Source organism: Eupeodes corollae, chromosome 3 (genome assembly GCF_945859685.1).
Source record: "Eupeodes corollae chromosome 3, idEupCoro1.1, whole genome shotgun sequence".
In the NCBI taxonomy this organism is placed as follows: domain Eukaryota; kingdom Metazoa; phylum Arthropoda; class Insecta; order Diptera; family Syrphidae; genus Eupeodes; species Eupeodes corollae.
In genome coordinates, this window is record NC_079149.1 from 73625489 (window position 1) to 73648012 (window position 22524).

Here is a 22524-nt window from a genome sequence, read left to right on the forward strand (position 1 = left end):
GACCATGTCAAACTCATGGTTTGTGGCGACCAGAGGTCTTGTGACCTATACAAGCTTGCTGTCAGCCGGTTAGGTGAAGTTTGGCCAGGTGCGAAGCTCGAGGTTGTCGCTGTGGATGACATTCCTAACAGACCTAGAGCCCGCATCTGGATACCGATCGAACCTGCTGGTATCGAGGAAATTCTCGAGATGGTCAAAGTTTTCAACCCGTCCCTTCCGACGCATAACTGGAAAATAGCCAAGCTAGAGGAAGTGAAGGGTCTTTATAGGAGCGCCATTGTGGTACTCAATAAAGAATCCTTGGCTTCTCTAGCCCTAAACGAGGGCACCATAAACTATAGCTTCGAATCCAATAAAATTCGAATTTATAAAAAAGATGAGATTAACGCGGAAAGCGGGCCTCCAAAAACAACCGAAGGTGAACTAGCGGTTGGTGAACCTGGGACGTCGTCTTCTGTCCCAACAGAGGGTGACGCTGAAGCGGAAAGGCCAAGGATCCACCTAATTATTGTGAGCGATGCTAACGCTCATCATACTGTAAGGGGCAGTACGCATATCAACGACAGAGGTGAGTCTCTTTTTGATTATATTGTTGGTACTAACCTCTTAGTAAGCAATGTTGGAAATGAACCAACCTTCATAACTAAAACTCGACAAGAAGTCTTAGACATAACTCTTGTCTCAGATAGTATACACCATATGATCTTGAACTGGAAAGTATCCAAAGAACACTCGTTCTCTGATCATAGATATATCCAGTTCAATATAAATGTGGATGATAACACGAGTCCATTGACTTTTCGAAACTATCGGAAAACTGACTGGGCTTCATACAGGAACTCATTACAAAGTTTACTAGAACTTGGACTATCTAGTCCTTCCTCTAACGCTAACGAACTTGATAACAAAGTCAATGACCTTACCTCAGCTATGAACAGATCGCTAGAAATTGCTTGTCCACTTATACACATAAGAGGAAAGAGGAAACCACAATGGTGGGCCTCAGAGCTTGACTCGCTAAGGAAGGAATGCAGGAAACTTTTCAACCGGGTAAAAGCTGCAAGACTAGCCTTTCATTGGGACTCCTACAAAGAATCCCTAAGAATCTACAAGACGGCACCTAAGAAATCCAAGCGATCTTCTTGGCGATCCTTCTGTGGCATGATAGAAGAAACTTCTGAAGCCTCTAGGTTACGGAAAATTCCTTCAACTAATCCAGCTATCCCAAGCTGCTTGAAAAATACAGAAGGCTCCTGGACAAATTCAAGTAATGAATCGCTGAACTCACTATTGGACACTCACTTTCCTGGTAGTTCTCTTACCGAAACTTGCAACAGTTATATACGTTCAATTTCAAATACAACATATCCACAAGGTCTGATCACAAAGGATAAGCTACAATTTGCTCTCAACAGCTTCAAACCATTTAAAGCTGCACGACCAGATGGAATAATACCAGCCGAACTACAAAAGACTTCTGATATAATTGCACCAATCCTTGAGGCAATTTTTACCAGCTGTCTTTACCTGGTCCATGTTTCCTCGGCATGGAGAGAAGTTAAAGTTGTTTTTATACCTAAAGCAGGTAAATGCTCCCAAGTCAATTCTGAAGATCTACGACCTATAAGTCTATCATCATTCCTTCTTAAGACCCTGGAAAGATTGATTGATATCCATTTAAGGGCACGTATCGATACAAGACTTCTGTCTTCGTCTCAACATGCCCACTGTAAAAGTTAATCGGTGAAAAAAGCGTTACACACTTTAGTACGCACCATCGAATATTCCCTCCATCATAAAGAGTTCACTATGGTTGCTTTCCTTGACATCGAAGGTGCCCTTAACAACGTGGACACATCTGCAATCACATCTCTAAATGTAGAGAGTTCGCTTCGGGAGTTAATTCATTTAATGCTTACTAGCAGAATAATTAACTCAAAACTGGGCAACTCTTCTAGCAGACGATTTGTTAGTAGAGGGACACCGCAAGATGGTGTTCTATCCCCTCTTCTCTGGAACCTAGTGTTGAATAAAATCCTAGTCTGGATGCGGAGGGTTTCAGAGTAAAAGCCTATGCGGACAACGTTGCTTTAGCAGTTTCAGGAAAGCATCTTAATATCCTAAGAGAACTCTTACAAAATGCCTTGGACAAACTAATACTCTGGGCTGATCGGTGTGGACTGGGTGTTAAACACACAAAACCAATCTGTTCTTATTTTCGAGAAGATACAAAATTCCATTTGTCAACCCTCCTTATATCAAATTAATCCAATCTCCGACAAGGCTAAATACCTGGGTCTTGTCTAAGACAAAAAACTAAATTAGAAATGCAACGTACAGGAAAGAGTCAAAAAAGCAACTGTAGCTCTCTTTTCTTGCAAAGAAACTATTGGTAATAAATGGAGTTTACAACCCAGAATCACGCATTGGCTATACACATCTGTAATCAGACCGATTTTACCGTACGGTGTGGAAGTATGGTGGACTGCTTTAGAGAAAGGTATAAACAGGGATAAGTTAAATAAAGTCCAACGTTCAGCCTGCCTATGTATAAGCGGATCGCTTCGCACGACCCCGTCTGCGGCACTGGACACCTTGCTCTACCTTACACCTCTTGACATATTAAGCAAACAAATAGCTGCAAGCTCGGCTATTCGCCTCAATGCTTCGTCGCAGTGGACTTACAACAACATTGGCCACTCCGTAATTCTAAGGTACTTAGGATTAATTCCAAAGCACACAGACTACACCATCCCCCAACTACAATTCGACAGGAATTTCCAGATTTCTATACCTACCAGATCTTTTTGGGAGGATAGGACATTCTTGGAGAATGAGTCAATCCACTTTTACACAGATGGCTCAAAAACCAAAGAAGGGGTTGGTGGTGGTGTGTACTCTGAACGACTGAAATTAAGTCTCTCATTCCGCCTTCCCAATCATTGTAGCGTGTTCCAGGCGGAACTTTTGGCGATAAAAGAAGTCTTGTCTTGGCTCAAAGAAAACGTGATATCAACATCTGATATCCGTATTTTCTTTGATATCCAGGCCGCTATCAAATCTCTGGACTCTGTCTCTACAAACTCTATAACAGTCCATAACTGTCGATCATCTCTAATGGAGATGGCGCAACAGTTTAATATTCACCTTTGCTGGGTGCGGGGCCATAGAGACATTCCAGGTAACTGTAAGGCAGATGTACTCGCCAGTAACAGTACAGTACAGCCCATGATACCACGTTTGGCAAGTACTGGCATACCAATCGCTACTTGTAAACTGCTGCTAATGCAGGACGCTATGAGGATGGCAGGCACCAGGTGGAACAACGTCACCACATGTCAAGTAAAAAAAAACATCTGGCCAACACTGGATTTGAAACGTTCAAAGTGCTTGCTCTCTCTAAGCAGATCGCATATAAGCTTGATAATAGCTGTCATAATCGGACACTGTCTAATAGGAAAGCACGCCACGAGACTAGGCGTATTCTCAAATGACTTTTACAGAAGCTGTATGGACGAGGAAGAGGAAGAAACGGTTCTTCATCTTCTCTGCACATGCCCTGCTCTAGCTCGAAAACGCAAGAATTACCTAGGAGAATTCTTCTTTAACGATCTAAACGCCTCTCACGTTTCGTAAGGGACTCAATCTGGTTCCATTGAGCTTAGGAGGAAGCCTCAAGATTCATGTGGTATCACAATGGGCCATTAAACTGGCCTAAGTGTGTCCGTTTCCATCTTGGACAGCCACTATAACCTTACCTAACCCTATATAATTTTGACTTTAAAAGATCTAATTTTGGTTTGTCTGAAGATTTAACTATTTCTTGAAATGCTGATACTTTAGAATTTTCTAATATTGACGGTGCAGTTTCAAATTTTTTAAGATCCTTAATAATTGTTTAGACAAAAATCTACCTTTAAAGAAAACAAGAATTACAAACTTTAACCACCCTTGGTACACGAAAGAATTGCGTTTACTTCGTAACAAAAGAAATAAGGCATGGAAAACTTACCTCGAAACTCTGTCTCCAATCAACTTCTCCTTTTATGTTGAACTCTTTAATGAATTTAAGTCTCTTTCTAATTTTGTATACTCTAATTATGTTACTGATATGGCCACCCATTTGAAAGAGAATCCTAAAAAATTGTGGAAACTTGTAACTTAAAGAAAACATCAGATTTCTTTCCAGTTAACTTCATTTACAAGAACCTTTTACTAGATAAATATTTTGATATCTGTAACCCTTTCGCAACAAATTTCCGTGAGTCATTTGTTAATAGCCCTGAAGAAGTTAATGAAGAATATTCTCATAATCTTCACTGGTTCGCTCCTTTTCGCAAGCCAGCTGTAGTCACATCCCTGTGCTACAGAATACGGTCCTTGATCTTTTATCCGCGTTGAATGATGACTGCTCAACCGGTCCCAATGGTATTCTTCCGATAGTATTAAAAAAGTGTAGTAATGCTTTAGTTGAACTCCTTACGTTCTTATTCAAACGTTCTGTAAAAACAGGCAAATTTCAAAGTATATCGAAGAAGTCATTTAAAACACCAATTTTCAAGAAAGGTAACAAGGCGGATATGACAAACTACAGGCCCATTGCAAATTTAATAATGTTTTTAATGTATAGAACATGCATGTGGAAAGAAAAACCAATAAATGATGATAGGTTATTATTAATTGTTATATTAGGAATTGTATTTTATATATTTATAATTTGGTTGATTTAAAGCGGATAAGTTTAATATTAATGTCAAAAAAAATTCTGACTTCTCGAAGATTTTTTTTTTAATTAAGGGAAGTTTATTAATAGTGTAATACGAATCCCCGTTTGAAATGATATGATTGTTTTTTTTTTTTCGATTATGCATTTAAGTCAATGATTATCTTGGCAAAGTTCTAAATGTTTTTTTAAATACATTTTTTTAATAATAAACAGAAAGTAGTTTAAATGAGATACAATGATAGAAACATAAATTAAAGCTAATATTTAACGTACTTGAAGGCCACATGGCTTCTTCTAACAAAGTTTTCAAAATCTTCTTTCTTTTTCTTAACACATTCGAGATCGATTTTTTCCTGTTCATCTTTGCTCACTTCAAGACATTCCTCTTCTTTGGCTTCAAATCTAGGACACCATTAATATGCTTTTATATTAACTCATCTATATCCGATTCCACATTTTAGATATCGCTTTAAGATTCGTCAATTTTTTTGTCAACTTACGTGTGACGACCGCGATATTACTCGTTCATAACCCGACTGCGATTAACCGAACCCAAAAAGATTTCCAACGTTTTGGTACTTTTGGGCTTGATGCTCGTGAATATTATTATTCGAGGCCCATGAACGTGACTCGTCTTCTGAGCCCATCTTTGACTTCTTGGATACCTCTGCTTAGAAGCAAAGCTTTGACACGAAATGAAAAATCTGCATCAATTACATTTTTGAAAGAAAAAATTTCCATTCGAGTTTTTTGTTTTGTTTTTATGTTCGCTATTAAAAAACTCACCTCGTTGTTAATCTGTCAAAACTGTGTTCAAATCAAATTGCGACATGTTCACATTACAGTTCTAGTGTGCGCACATACTTTCTACTTGTTTTTTTTTTGTTAGTTTTACGCGATTTTTTTTTAAATGATAGCATTTGTATACCAAAAGAAGAAAAATATTATTTTTAGCATTGTTTTCATTGGAAAGGAGTAAATTATGTATATAAATAAAATTTTTTTGAACGGCTGAGTTCACTTCATAGTTTTTTTCCCCATAATTAAGCAAGATGGCACAAAATAATTTTCAAAGGTTTCTTCAAAAAACACACACGTGCACATTAGTCTTATCCTTCCATTCACAGTTGTTTAAATATTTCCAAAGATAATTCTTTTGGGAGGGTGAAACGCAGGAATACTTTGCAGCTTTCTATGCCGTGTTGTTTTAATATTGCATGTGGTTTGATTTGTATTGGAAAAATGGAAATAGCTAGTATGGTATTTAGCAGTACTTCAATAAACGTTTAATATTTTGTTGTTTATTCTTGTCGTAACAAAAGCAGTCAAAATGAAACTTGTGAGGTAGCTGTACAAATTATTTCTCTAGTTTTTATGATTTAACAACAAATATTTTGTAGATTTTTGATGAAACTAAGTCACGAAACTGTTACCGTAGAACTTAAAAATGGAACGCAAATCCATGGAACAATAACCGGTGTTGATGTCGCTATGAATACACACTTAAAAACTGTTAAAATGACAATAAAAAACAGGGACCCTATTCAACTGGAGTCGCTTAGCGTCCGTGGAAATAATATAAGATATTTTATTTTACCGGACAGTCTTCCTCTTGAAACATTACTAATCGACGACACACCGAAATCAAAAGCCAAAAAGAAGGAATCTGGTCGTGGAAATCGTGGTAGAGGTAGGGGCACCAGGGGAGTTCGCGGTGGTCTACGTAGCCGCGGTGGTCGTGGAAGGGGGGGTGGAAGGCGATGATAAGTAAACGCACTGATTTGTAAGAAAATTTGAAATAAATAAATACAAGTATTTTCGAATTGGTCCACTGGCGAGTTATATTTATATAATTTATCGAATCCTTTTTGCAAATTCGGTGTAGATGTATGAACTTCATATTCATGAATTCTATATAATTTTAAGTTGCAGTTTCATACCTTTAATTTTACTTTTGAAGAATTAGGATAGATTGACAACAAAATAGATTAGCTACGTCTGTAGTTCGAACACATTTTTGGGGCCTTTTATAAGATCGATAAACGCGTAAAAATGCATTTTCTAAGGAACTGGAAACCAGAAAATACAGTTATGTTTTTGTTTTCTTTATTTAATAGCACTAGTTTAAGTTATTTAACTGCATTTTTTATAGTTCTTTTTAAATTAGGTAGATACATTTTTTTACAATAATGAGTATGCACTAATATTTGTTTAGTAATATGAACTCTTACAAGATTTATTAACATAGGATTGTCTAAAAAGTTGCATGCATGACCTCTCGGTGCTGAGTAGCACTAAAAAATAATGTGCGTAAATTCTGCAAGTCAGAATAGTAAAGAAAACAATGCTATAGAAAACTTGTTTTGTTCCTCCGTGCCAATTACCCTAAAAGCCATCTGGACCATCAAATATTAGTTTCTCGTTACTGAAAATAATATTTGTAATCCGATTGTCTGACAGTCTTGCAAAAACTTTATACTTTGAAAATTAATTGTACATGAATTCGCTATATAAAAATTGGTTAATGTATCGCAAATAAGGTCGAAGAGCAAATTATGTTGACTCCAAAACAATACGTTTAATTTTTTGTTAGTAATGAAAATTTTAATTTTCGCACTGCAATTTTTTCCAGAAAATTTATAGCAGTTAATTATAATGTCATAATATTTCAAATTAAACTAACTCAAAAAATACAAAAACTGTATTCCAAGCTATTATTTATCAAATAAATTAAAAAAAAAAACTTTTTAATTTTAAGTCTCACATAATCGGACACTGACTGTTTTTGCACTGTAGTAACCATGTTTTTCTTGTCAAAGAACTGTTATTAAAGTAGTATTACGGAAGATTTGTAGTTACATTTGATTTAGTTTTTTGTTCCACGTCGAAATTTCACCAAAAGGAACACAACCGTCTGTCGAAATTCGAAAATTGGTTGTATTGCATAACCGACTGTATCAAAAATTGAGCAACGCAACCTTTTCACAGTCTACCGTTAATCTGTAAAATTACGGTGAGAAGCTAATTATCCGGCAATCGACAAAGAGACAACTTATAAAGAAGAGTTCTCCGAAATCATGAAAAATTTCAACAAATTTAAAAAATGTATGCAGGAAAGCAAGCAAAGAATCATGGCGGTAAGTTGGGCGTGGTATGGGGATGTGTTTTGCAGGTTCTGGCGGTGAAATATTCAGCCCTATCATGAATTCCATCGTAATCGGAAATTTTTACGAATCCCGAAAAACTGTATCATGAAATCCGTTCGTAATGCAAAATTGTACGAGATTTTCCACTACGAACGGATTTCATGATACAGTTTTTAGGGATTCAAAAAAATTTAAAAGATAAACAATATTCCAATAATCATTAATAATCAAGCTGTACCTTACGCCAATACGGCCAAATACCTTGGAATGACTTTGGATGCAAAACTTAAGTGGAAAGACCACATCAAAAAGAAAAGAGAAGAACTAAACTTGAAATATAGAAAAATGTACTGGTTGCTTGGTAAAAACTCTGATTTATCAATCCAAAACAAAATAATGCAGTATAATCAAGTACTAAAGTTTGGACCTATGGAATCCAATTATGGGGCTGTACAAAGAAAACAAATACCGAAATCATCCAAAAATTCAAAAACAAAGTTCTTCGTGGAGGTGGTTTTTTTTTTGTTTTAGTGGTTAAAAGTCCCACACTACTTGGTGTCGAATACTGCCAAGTGTCTTTGAAGATTTCTTCCTGTCAAAAAAATAAAAATTTCCGATTACGATGGGATTCATGATAAGGCTGATTGTATTACTTGGAAGGTAAAATCGATACTTTAAGCAACATTTGTTATAAAGTGTCCGTGATCTCAAAATATAGGATAGTTATATTTTCTGACGGGACAATGACCCAACGCACAAACCACACACAGCAAGGTCGTGGTTTTTGTGTAACTGGCTTCCATAAATGCAATTTAGCAAATATGGGATCAACTCAAATCAAATGGGGTGGCGCAACAGTCCGTTGTGAACCAGGGCCTAGTGACTTACAACTCTCAACCATTCCTGTGTGCGATTACTATTGTCAGGAATGGAAGGGACCTACAATTTTAGGCCGAATCCGAACGGCTAGTTTTGAGAAAGCACTTTTTCATGACAAGAATTACTCTTGAAGGATTTGTCAATTCCTCGCAAGAAGCAGTACCCGCGAAAATTATTTTTTAAAAATTAAGGTGGCACAGGCAGGGTTTGAACCCAAGACCCCTTGCATGACAGTCCAACACACTAACCATCATGCCACGGGTACTGCATGGGATCAACTAGGACGCCGATTTTTTCAAAGAAACTTGATAAATATTCAGGATCTTAAGGCGGGACATCAAGAAAAATGTCAAAAATTAAGTCCTTAAATATGCTCAAAACTTTTCTCTTCACTGCCTTGAGCAAGAGATACCCAAATAAATTATAAATATTAAGTGTCCTGTTATGTTAAAGTTCTTAAAAATATAATAGTTATTTTAATAGTTTAATGCTGTTTAACGACTTATATGTTATATGAAATGATAAAGGTTCTACACTATCTATTTGCATTTTGGTTTTGGAGAAATTGCATATCGAAAAATCATTTGTCCGATTAGCCTTGTATGGTTTTATTTCTCTTAAGACTTTATATTGGAGCTTAATTACTTATCAAGAATATAATGAAAATTGATTGGTGGTGATACAAATTATGTAAATGCATAATAATAGTGTATGTTATGTAAATGCATAATAATAGTGTATAAAACTAATTTTATATCTTACAAATTATGTTCTATCTGAATTTGTTCATCAAAATAAAGCCGGAAAGATATCAAAACTTATTAAGTTAACCGATCGGAGACGAATTGTCTGCGATTGGTTTGAAATGTATGAATGTATTTGTAATCGATCCAGTAAATTGATTAGAGAAACCGTCGAAACAATTTTCGATATTAATTGAAAATACAAAACTCTGATAGTCTAACATACGTAGCGGAAATATCGACCCTCATCTGTTATCAACTGGAAGACAAATTTGTGCTTTGGTTGCCTAGCAATAATTTGGGCCTAAGGCGTTAAATATTGCAAAATAAAAGTTAAGAGTTTTATTACGATAAAAAAAACTAAGGTTGTCTGCTTATATTCTGGCCTTATTGGAAAGTTGACTGGCTTGAAGAGGTGGGTGACTAGTAAATATACCCTTATCAGTTATTTATTTGATTTTGATGTATAATGAAAGGTAAGGTGTATTCATAAACGTCAGCCTAACTTAGAGCTGCGTTATGAGCATTCATAAAGTCAGATTTTCGATCGGACTAACCTAGCCAAACTGCAGTACCTACCGTTCATAAACATCAGACTGTCTTCAGCGTCGGGCAGATTGTGCAGCTGAATTTGTTTGGATGCAGAAAGATTATTAAAATAATTTTTACAACCACAAGAAGGACGAAGCGCCTCTGACTCCTAAAGAATGTAAGTAATGGCAAATATTTTGTTAATGTTTTGGTAAAAATTTAAATTATTGTTTTTAAAGGTTCAACAATATTTGTTTCGCAGCCATTTTTCTCTGACGTTAATGAACTCTGTTTACATACAGATCGGACTAAGTCATGACTTTTTGTTTACTGCATATCTTCTGCATTGGAAGTGCGTTCACAATTGCATCAGAAAAGAAATGCGATTGTACTTACGCAGATTTTCTGCGTTTATGAATACACTCGTATTTTAACTCTCGTTCGAATAATATAGGGGTGCCTTACTAAAACCTGGCATAAACCAGGGTTGCCTGCATCTATCTAATAGCGTATGGTTGTTTAACCGGAAGTTGGCACAACCTATTGCTGCCTTAATTTGAGAGCTTTCAGTAAGTGTAGGAAATTCATCGCATCTTGTTAATTAATCAATACAAATTCTGCTTCCATTTCCTGAAATCCGTTTGAAACATGTTTATGCATATGTATGTACATAGGTGTATGAATACTTGCACTTTTTTAATAATGAAATTTAAATTTACTTTCAAATTATAATGTTTGTCTCAATTAGATTTAAATATATTGCGATTCAATGACAATGTTTTCCATAAAGTTATTAAGTTTTTAGTAAATTGTTATAAATAGTATACAGATCAAATTTATTATTAAACTTTAAATTACCCAAATACATGATAAATAACAAGTTTGATCTCTATACAAATTATAACAAAAACAATTTTAAGATTTTGTGGTCAAAACCTATGTACACACTAGTTGTTTTTTACACAAACAAAAATAGCGTCGTCAGATAGAATGAAAAACTTAAGTACTTATAACTTTAGTTAAAATTACTTTAAAACTCAAATCAAGACATAAAACCAATTAATATTTTGTTGGAATTATTTATTTGGAAAATCGTTTCTGTTGTCGCAATCGATATATATCGTTAGCAGGTGGGACTAGAGCTTGTCCTTCATCATCGCTATCATCTCCACCTGGCAGCATTCGTCTTCTCTTTAAACCTGCTTCCCCAGAATATGTGCTGTCGTCAACAATCCAATGTACTGATTTAGCTAAATCGAAAAGACGAACATCACTGTTATGATCGCCTGAAGGAGTTGGGTGAACTGAAATATAATATTATTTATAAATAAAGCTTAATCGTAATGAACTTAAATTTTACCGTCGGGTAGTTGTATGCGATTAAAAATATCACAAAGCATGTCCACGGCAACAAATGGCCCACGGAATGAAATGGGTGGGGGTAATTGTGAACACAATGACGCCAACGCCTGCGGTTGGGGGAATGTGCCACCGTCAAGCGGGTGCTCTCCAGGATAAGCATTTGATTTTGGTTTGTATGGAATCATTTGGGAGAAGTCTGGACGAGGAAGATTAACGACTTGTTCATCCACTTGTTCAATTTGAGCAGTTATATTAGCTTTTCCACTTATAATACCATTAGTCTTCAAAATAACTCGAATAAATATTAACATATTATACAAAGAAATTATAGTATCACCTCGGTATATCCTATTGATTTAAGTTCTATACTAGAACATGGATACAAATCTAAAAACTTATAGCGATCCACAAGCTGAGCTGTCTCTTTCCCTTCGTACTCTTGTAACTGAAATAAAATTTTCATCTAAATTAAGTCACAGTAATGCTTTTTTGAACTTACGTTTTCCAATACTGCACTTCTTCTCCGCTCTACTTTGACAATACTTGAAAGATCTCCAATGTTAGATTCAAATTCAAGAAAACGATTCCAAACTTCAACTGATGCACTTGGTGTCAAACCGCCTGATGAAAGAACTCTTTCAAACAACACTCTTGTGTTATTATCTTCATTTAAATGCGACAAATAATCAATGTAGCACATCACATATTCAGGACTCCCACCAAAACGTTTAAGGCCTAATTCAAAGATTCTAAATGCGATATCCTTATCCTTAGAACAATAATACTCCATAAGGGCAGCAGCAACAAAAACATGATAATGACTGCGAACGTCCTCTCGAGCTTTTTTGAAAACAGCTCTTGCGGATTTGATTCCTTCAGCCCGGCGGCAAAATTTCATGTATTGCACATAAGCCTTAGAATATAAGTAATGTTTATTGTGAACATTTGCAAATGAAATATACTTACAAGGGTGGGATCAATGTCATGTATGGACAAAAATTTGTTATACATTTGATGGACTTTATCGTATTTCATTCGGCCTTCTTCGAAATCCGCATAAGCAAAATACAGTAGGGCGTTTTTGTTTAAAACACCGCTAATGGATCGCTCCAATATGTTCGCACACTCGTCACCAAATACTTTAGATGCTTGTATATCCTATTTGGTATTAATTTGTTTGTTTGTTAAGTATTAAAAATAACCAATTGAAAAATATGAAATATTTAAAACACAGTAAAAATCGCCGTTCTGTGAAGCCTATCATTGGGTTTGAATTATTTAGTAATATTTTAATTGTTTTCAAAAATTAAATTGGGCAGATATTCGTTAGAGGTACACTGATGCTCTGAAAAGAAGCATTGTACTTTAATGCAATCCCATCGATTCAGCGACAAGAACGACTGGCTTTGTTATAAAATAAACATTTGTACAACGGTTTTGAATATAATAATTACGTTTTAGTTCTTTATTATCAAAGAAAGAACGAACACTTTCACTAGAAATAATTAATTTATTGTTAATTCATATAACGGCATATTTGCCTCCATACATATTTAGATTTTTAAATGATTTATGAATGATGTATGTGCTTAACGACAATTGTATATTTGGTCTACTCTATTTTGTACTTATTTATTAATATCACAGATAACAATACCAATAAATTTGCATTTTCCGGAATACGTTGCGTCGAGGACAAGTCTTTATTCAATTAATTTTAAGTATTTATAGTAACTTTGATAGCAATTTTTTTTTCAAATTTCATTTCAATTTGTAAGTACTCTTGATCAAAATGCTCAAAGCTATTTTTTTAATCGATGTCAAAATAACGCCACCACAACTAAAAGTGAACATATTACCAGAAAATAATAAATGTTAATTTTAAGTTGACTATCTGCTGCTTCTGGGTTTGTATTTAAAATAAATTTCAGAAGCAAAAGAAACTAAATTTTGTATAACTTTCGCAGTTCAAGTCTGTCCCTCTTCAATATTGAAAATATTTCACAATACAATCTAACCACATATCCAGATGAAAAAATGTAAGTATACGCACTCCTTTTTCGGCTAAAATTTTTGCACTTTGATCTAGAAATTGAGCAGCTTGATGCCAAACAGCTGGGTGATGTGTCAAAACTAACAAACATTCTTCAGTTGCAAACATCACTCGGCGAGTTATAAGTGCAGTATCCTCTGAGCGTAATGGATTCGATTTCTCAAACCCAATAAATTTCTTCCAAATATCCACCTAAATAAAAAAAAGTTAAGTAAATATTTATTGTCACATATTATCTAACCTGTTTTGACTCTTCTTTCGATAAAGTCGGTGGCACCGCTGGCAAATTTCTGTTAAGTCCTTTAGTGATGATTTCTAATTCTTTGGCTACTCTCCTCGCATTCATGTAGTCCCTTAGTAAAAAAAATCGTTAAATATTTGTTACTCTTAAAAAACGAATTAATCGTTTGGTATTCCACTCATAACTTGAAAATTGGAAGGCTCAAATTAAAAACAAATTTTTTAATTGTGTTGTTTAGTTATTTTGTACACATTAAATTATATGTGATAACTTCTCATAAAATAGGCTTATCTATGTTTATTAGTGTATTTGTTATTGTTAAATCAGCCCTATCTTGAATTCTATCGTAATCGGAAATTTTTACGAATCCCGAAAAACTGTATCATGAAATCCGTTCGTAATACAAAATTGTATGAGAATTTCCACTACGATCTAAGTTTGGATTTCTTACTGTTACTTTCGGAAATGTTTTTCTTAACAGAATCGTAATAATACATCCTATGAGCAAAAAGCGATGGGAGATTCAAAAATGTGAGATTGTGAGGCCAAGAGGGTAATTAATCAATTAGGTCTGACCGAGGAAGAAAGCAAAGTAAAACTAAAGTCTGGATAAACAGTTCCGTAGGACATACCCAGATCCTTCATAAAGTTATGGGTCATAGTACTACAACAGACTATAAAATACCCGAACTTGATTTTCATAAACAGGCTGCCATCCCAAGCAGAGAGGAATGGATATATAATATACCATACAGTGAGTCGTCAATAGCTATCTATAGTGATGGCTCTAAAATGGACACTGGTGTAGGGGCAGGCTTCTATTCTGAATCTCTCAATTTAACCGCCTCGCTTAGGCTTCCAAACTACAGTAGCGTCTTCCAAGCGGAGATCCTGGCAGTGACAACAGCTGCTTAAAAGTTATCAATGATGGCGATACCACGAGCTGTTATCACCTTTTACATTGATAGCCAAGCGGCAATAAAAGTGATTACTGCAACTGAGGTAAAATCAAAGCTTGTTTCATGCTGCCGCGAAGAGCTTAAGGTTCTTGGCGCACAGCACAACATCAGACTCTGCTGGGTCCCAGGCCACAGCGATATATTAGGCAACGAGAAAGCCGATGAATTAGCAAGATTATGGTCAATGCTTGACGTAAGACAAGCTCAGCTAGTTAGCACCCTACCTGTTATTTAAAACAGGAAATTTCAAAAAGAATAACTATCCAGGCCGATGAAAGGTGGAACCTTCTTTACATCTGCGGCACTACAAGAAAGATCTAGCCCTTTTTTAACAAACAAAGAACGGAAAGAATTATGCAGCTACACAAGGGATTACTTCGATCTCTTGTACCGGACATAATCTGTTAGGTTATTATTGAGGTTCAATCTCATAGCAACAGTCAAGGGAAGTATGTACACTTTCAAAGAAGGAACTATGCCCAACAGACGCAAAAAAGGAACTAAATTCATCCGCTACATCTTTTGGAATCGGTAAAACAACTATACCATTTTTTAGTACAATTGGATTGTTTCTATTCGACATGTTCCTACTTAAAATACTATTAATGACTTCCCATTCCTTTTTTATTTTGCCCTTTGCGTATAAGAGGCTGTGTAAAAAAGTAAACCAAGAAATAAGAACAACAAAATATTCGTTTTATCAATCTAAAATATGGATTTTAGATTGATAAAACGAATATTTTGTTGTTCTTATTTATGGATTTTAGATTGATAAAACGAATATTTTGTTGTTCTTATTTCTTGGTTTACTTTTTTACACAGCCTCTTATACCTGGTTTTTCAAATATGCATATGATGTTTCAGACATTTTTTTCTTAATTTTTTTTTTTTGATCAGTGATGACTTTACTCATGGTTTAAGGATTCTATTTAAATTTGTTTGCATTAAAGTACAAGTTGATAAACTTATGTGTTCTTTGAAAAAATTTAAGAAATAAATCATAGGCAATCGATATTTCACTTTCAAAAATGACGCTATTCCAATTTTCATAAAGTAATCTACTGTTTAAAAGTTGATAGTTGACTCTGGTAAAGGGGGTTGCGTACAACGTTCATTGTTTTCACATCCAACACTTTAAAAAAAATTCCAGTCATACAGTGGTCAGATATATTAAGTTCAAGGTTAATTCCAGCAATAAAATTGCTGGTAATCTTGACCAAAAACATGGTTAAGGCACGCACCAGAACAAGGTCTAGCCACTTCGTTCACGAAAGATGTAAGTCCATTTTCGGACAGAATTACTAACTAAGCATCTATGTTTAAATCACCTAGAGTAATAAGATTCTTCGATCGTTTAAGTCTAAAGAAATTAGATATTTCATTTATAAAATAGAGGGGCGATGAAGCGTGTAATCTATAAACAAAAAAGGAACGGAAACAAATGTAAATAATTCATCATAATACATATGTTACAACACACATCAACAATATCGCACAAAAGCTCCTACTCCACCACCAGAATAAGTATCAATAGTACTTGCGTGAAAATTGTTACCAGACATGTATAATTTTTAATTTCATCAGAATAAATCCAAATCTCTGATACAAAAATTATTTCAGGTGATTTGAAAAAAGCTTCAAGATTTCCGACCAATAAATCGAAATTTCGACGCAAGCTGCGAATATTTTGAGAAATAATAAAAAACGATTTGTTTGTTTGTAGTGAGGTTATCATGTATAAGATTAAGATTTCCAATCATATTACTGCCTTCGGATAGTAGGAAGATCAGCAAATGATCTTACGACAACAACTTCAACTTTTCAACTTTCCCCATCAAAATATAAGAGTTACAAACCATAAATACTCGAATTTATTTTCGTTTTTTATTTTTTTTTTGCTGCCATATAGAGATCTAGTATGTTTTTTAAATGAAGCATTAATAAAAATACTATTCAGACTAACTACACTAAAAATACTCAAAGTAAGCTTTTTCCTTGCGTTCTTTTTTGCTTCCATAATTCTCAGCTTTACTCGAAAAGAAAGATGCAAACATAAAATATTGTCATAAGCTTTAGAACTGGGATATTGTTGTTTTTGCTTCTTGATGCGCTTCACATAGTATTTAGCAACATCATTGTTAGAAACAGTTCAAACATTCCATTAGTTACCTACATTTTGTGCGCCAACGATATTATATTATTTTCTTAACTTATTATCTTCTATAAAAACATTTGGTGGAACTACAGCTCATAGGATTCATTGGCCTAGTCGCTTACAACTTTCAATCATACCCCGAGTGTGAGTTTATACCAGCTTATTAAAAGGAATTATGAATTACTGGCTAGATGTAGCAATTTTTACGCTCTACGGATACTGCCTTAAAAAAGTATTAAAAATTATGGGCATTTCATTTAGATTAATCTATAATCAGTACTGCATTCTATGATAATAATTAACGTATCCTATGCCTAAGAGCATGTGTATAAAAATGAAAGGTGGAGACTTATAACGTGTATACTGAATTCAAAACTTCATAAATTCTAGTTTTTGTCCTATAATTACCATTTGTGTTTTTTGAAATATACAAGGCATTTATTTAAAATATCTAAACAAAAGTTAAAGCCCTGTACCTATAATGGAGAAGAATAATTGAACTTATAATTAAAAGCTTCGAAAAAAACTTACCTTTGATTGGATAAACAATTATTAAAAAACATACGTAATCTTACTTTGATCTTTCAACGCTCATTTTTTCCGATATAATTGGATTTATGTTGTGTTCAAAGGCGATGTAATCTTTCCAAAGTGATTCTATACCAATTATAGGCGTTATAACAGCTTTCTGGTAGACTCTACGAACAGCCGTTATTTTCTGATTTTCTGCGTAGCTTCCAATAGCGTCAACTCCCTTTAAGAAGTTAATATAGTCCTGCCAAATTGAAAACGAATGCAAGTCCATTCCGATTTTTTCTAGAGCAAAGTCGTAGGCTTGCGCTAGTTTTTCCCTTTAAAAAGAAAATATAGTTTAAATAGGCAAGCTAAGAATTTATTCGAAAGTAAAGAAACTAACATTTCCGAATAGAATATATTTGAAGCGTTTGGGTGAAGAAGGGGGTAGGTGACAGTTTTTGTTTTTCGTTTTTCTCGATAAATTAGGACTCTCCTTCTTAATCCAAACGCTACATTTGTATGTATTGAGCCGATTCAGTAGAATTATCTTAAGCTACGAAATTATTAGAACAATCTTACAATGGATGCAAAAAATACAATGGGAGTAAAAAGTAGCGGCCCATTTTTCCCCCCCTTTGGTTTCAAGCTGATCGAATTACCAACATTTTTTACTATAAAACTTACTTGTGCGTACTTAACCCAGCCTTTGTTTCTTTTACATATGTTAGGTATAGTTTCCATAAATCAATGTTGAGAATTTTGACCAAACACCGTTGAAATAACTTCTCTACTCTTTCATAGTTCCTGCCCTTCATTTCTTGTTCTATAAAAATTTTCCAATAGCGAGCTGTGGTTGGGAAGACGCTTACTAACGATTCGTAAAGTGAACGCACTTCATTTACATTGCGGGTTTGTGCTTCCCGCAATAGTACTGACCACGATTCTTTATCATAAGGTCGAATTTCCACAACTTGTTGGGAGCGAACCAAACGCTCATGTCCCCATTCCTAAAAAAAATTATATGCTTATTGTATTTGTATAATTAATTTTTATCTTACTATGTCAATTTTTATTTGCTCACGAAGATCCATTTAAATAATAAGAAAGAATTGCTGAAAATTGGTCAATTACTCTAAAAAAATTCGTTCCTATTTCGGCGACTTAATAGTGAAATTGTTTTATATTGTATATATTGATACAAAAAAGTGTAACATTCTATTTTGAAGATGGTAAAACTCGAACGTCTTCACTGTTTCACATATGCAGATCAGCTGTTAAACATAAAATTAAATATGAGAAATCGAATATACGCCGATTCAAAAACCAAACACATTCTCACTTTTATTCTCCCAACACTGCATATATATGTCCCAAACATATGCTATCATTTTGTTCAACACACACACATCTAATTTTAAGATAAATTAACCGCGCAATATTGAACTCTTTTAAAGCTGAGATCAATTCACCACAAAAATGAAAAGAAATTATCTTATTGCTTACTGACCCTTAACTGACAAGCAATTCATTAATAAGAAAAAGTGTATTAAATCGATTTCATAAACAAACACTAAGAGCACTTTTATCTAAAAGCTTTTTAAATTTTATCAGGTCTTTACATTTTTTCAGTTTAACCAAGCTTAATATTGGAAATTTCAGAGATCAAAACAAATCAAATGGGGTAGCGCAATAGTCCGTTGTGAACCAGGGCCTAGTGACTTACAACTCTCAACCATTCCTGTGTGCGAGTACTGTTGTCAGGAATGGAAGGGACCTACAATTTAAGGCCGAATCCGAACGGCTAATTTGAAAAAGCACTTTTTCATGACAAGAATTACTCTTGAAGGATTTGTCAATTCCTCGCAAGAGGCAGTACCCGCGAAAATTATTTTTTTTTTAAATTAAGATGGCACAGGCAGGGATTGAACCCAAGACCTCTTGCATGACAGTCCAACGCACTTTTTTTTTTTTTTTTTTTTTTATAATTCATTTTTATTAATTCATTCTTTCATTTCATTCATTCTTAAACCTATCTTAAAGCTAGACAAAAATTCATAAAACTAGCCTAATTATCCATAACTTACAACTAAGTTAATGGTCCCATACGGACACTCTAAGTTAAATTATAACACTTAAAACTAATGCCTTGCGGCCCTAAGATCTATTTACTTCATTTAAATTTCATTTCATTTATTTTTGTATTTATTAGAAAATTTGAACAAAAAACTAATATCAATATCCAGTCCAACGCACTAACCATCATGCTACGGGTACTACAAATTTTCAGAGATATTTTTGTTAAAATAGAGTTCTGCTCACATCACAACCATCGAGGAAATATATTATCTAGAGTCCCGACTTAATGGGTTTGCTCTCTTCCGGCCTACAAGCTAAATTGAGAGGATTTTGTCCATAAGGATAAGCATGCTTTACTGCTTGAACAGAATGGTGTAGCTGTAGCTGTAGCCTGTAGCACTGTCAAAGTTAAAAGATACAAAAATAGTATACATCGCCACAATGAGAAGCTGTAGCTGTAGCTGCAGCGCAAGCTGACTCAACTTTAACTTTTGGCGACGCTGCAAGCTACATTTGAGATGACAGATGGGGGAAACCCATTTCATTCTTTGACTTTTCACTTTTTTTTGGGAGCGTTCAATGCATTTGAGAATTTTTTCTGGTTTTGTAACTTTTTTATAGTATGCTACCATACAAATTCAGTTCAAATATAAATTTCATATGCGTTGAACATGCCCGCTGCGCTACACCATTGTGGGCGACCTTTGCTACATTAGTGAGCGTTTTATTGACAGCTTATACTACAGCGATTTTCTTAGCTACAGCTGCATCTCATTCTGTTCAAGCAGTTAGTTGTCCCGTGCATTTCTTATGGGACCAAGCCATTATGAATGTAGTTATATGGAATTTGTGCCCATATTGCTCGACTGCGGGGAAAAATATATGAGGTAAGTTCAGCCGTTCAAAAAAGAGATCCGTTGAATTCAAAAATTGAAAAATTAATGCAATATTTTAAGAAAAATTAATTTTGCAACTTCTTTTTAGTGAAAACTGTGCTAAAAATAATATTTGATTAAGTTTGGCAAACAAATTCTATGAAAAAGTTTATGTAAAAACAAAAAAACTCATGCAGAAAGTATAGGACTGCAACGCAAATGTGGACCAATTTGAGTAAAGTCCAGTTTTGACAGATTAACAACGAGGTAAGAATTTTGACAACTTAACAAAATGTCAATTGAAATTGAAATTGAATTAATTTCCAGTAATGCAAATGAAGGTAAAACAATTAAAATGGAAAATATCAATTTATTTAAATAAAAATATATAATGAATTTGTACTTAATTTAATCCTCAGATAAAAAAGAAACCATGGAAAATGTTGCAACAGAAAAAGAAGGAAGCCAAAAACGATAACATATCTATTCTGGAACAAAAAATCATCAGCCACGAAGAGGTACAAATTCAAGATAAGTGCGTTCGTTCCATTCATTTAAAACTCAAATTATATGAATATTGATGTTTTTTAAGTTAAAATTACACTTGATGACAAGATGTTGTTCCTAGCAATCAAATCACTCTATTCTGATAGGTTCTTATGTCCTCAATTTTTAACCCAACTGTAGGAATGAGAAGAACCGATTTTCTATCGGAGATATCAGTCCATTCTTGTTGTTCCTGGTGTTCCTTCCATGCGAGGATGGGTTTGATATCTGAGTCTTCTTGTTGAGCCTTTCTCAACTCGTCGATGCTCCAGCCATAAATGGGATCGGCTCTGGTCTAACGAGGACAGTAACCACCTCTTTTTCTTCTTGTCGTCTGCAATGCTTACAGTCTTGCTTGCATGGTCTCCGAGATAGTGCATCTGCATTTGAGTGAAGATTCCCCTTCCCATGTTGAATTTCATAATCGTACGTCTGCAGCCTCTCAATTCACCTTGCCACTTGACCCTCTGGATTCTTGAAATTCAAAAGCCAGTTTAGTGCTCCATGGTCAGTTCGGAGAAGAAACTTCTGTCCAAAGAGATACTTATGGAAGTGCTTTGTTGCCAAAATCAGTGCAAGAAGTTCTCTTCTGGTCACACAATAGTTTCTTTCCGACTTCGATAGTACCTTGCTGTAATAGGCAATCACCTTTTCTTCGCCATTATGCACCTGCGAAAGTACAGCACCAATCCCGACATTGCTGGCATTAGCATCAGTTATGAACGGTTTTCCTCGAGTTGGGTAGGTCAGCACTGGTGCATTACACAAGCGTTGCTTGAGCTCTTGAAAGCTGCGCTCGCACTCACCTGACCATTTAAACTGCTTTCCCTTTTCCGTTAGCTGATGTAGACTCTTGGCAATTCCAGCAAAGTCCTTCACAAAGCGCCTATAGTAGGTGGCTAGACCCAGAAAGCTTCGGAGTTGGTGTTTGTCTTGTGGTGTTGGCCAATTCTTCACAGTGTCAACTTTATCAGGATCCGTTTTTACTCCTTGGGATGAGATGATATGTCCCAGATATTTCACTTCGGTTTTGAAGAGTGAACACTTTTCTGGGTTAAGCTTTAGGTGGGCTTCTCGAAGTCTTTGAAACACGGCTCTTAGATTTGTACAGTGTTCGTCAAATGTTTTCCCGTATACTTTGACGTCATCCAAATAGACCAGGCAAGATTTCCATGTGAGTCCTTGTAGGACGCATTCCATTAGGTGCTCAAAAGTCGCTGGACCATTGCAAAGTCCAAAAGGCATCACTTTGAACTGCCACAATCCGTTTCCTGTTGAGTATGCTGTCTTTTCTTTGCCTTATGGATGGATTTCGACTTGCCAGTAACCACTTTTCAAGTCCAAAGTTGAGAACCTTTGCGATCCTTCCATTGCGTCCAGAGTATCACTGATCCTAGGCAGAGGGTAGCTATCCTTCTTGGTCACATCATTCAAACTTCGATAGTCCACGCGAAAGCGGATTGATCCGTCTTTCTTCTTTACCAGGACTACTGGAGACGCCCAAGGGCTTTTAGAGTTTTCAATCAGACCTTCTTCCTTCATGGTGGTTATCAGTTCTTCAACCTCACCTTGTTTGGCTAGTGGGAGGCGTCTTGCAGGTTGATGAATCGGCCTTGCATCCCCGATATTGATTCGATGTTGCACCAGTTGCGTTCTGCCATATTTCCCTTTCGATAACGAAAAGATGTCTGCAAATTCTTCGAGGAGACCTTCTGC

General features: G+C 35.2%; 2 protein-coding genes across 2 annotated transcripts; one reads left to right on the forward strand and one right to left on the reverse strand.

Annotated features, from left to right (window-relative positions):
- Positions 1-5912: 5912 nt before the first annotated feature.
- Positions 5913-6557, forward strand: LOC129952577 (probable small nuclear ribonucleoprotein Sm D1). Its single transcript, XM_056065230.1, has 2 exons — positions 5913-6070; positions 6127-6557. The coding sequence occupies exons 1-2, from the start codon at positions 6057-6059 to the stop codon at positions 6488-6490; spliced, it is 378 nt and encodes a 125-aa protein (XP_055921205.1). The 5' UTR covers positions 5913-6056; the 3' UTR covers positions 6491-6557.
- A 4527-nt stretch (positions 6558-11084) lies between these two features.
- LOC129949505 (protein suppressor of forked) lies at positions 11085-18567 on the reverse strand. Its single transcript, XM_056061013.1, has 10 exons — positions 18370-18567; positions 17996-18318; positions 17371-17646; positions 13682-13793; positions 13441-13632; positions 12354-12545; positions 11887-12300; positions 11725-11832; positions 11386-11668; positions 11085-11329 (listed from the first exon to the last, which is right to left on the reverse strand). Exons 1-10 carry the CDS (start codon positions 18400-18402, stop codon positions 11106-11108), a joined length of 2157 nt encoding a protein of 718 aa, XP_055916988.1. The 5' UTR covers positions 18403-18567; the 3' UTR covers positions 11085-11105.
- Positions 18568-22524: the final 3957 nt, after the last annotated feature.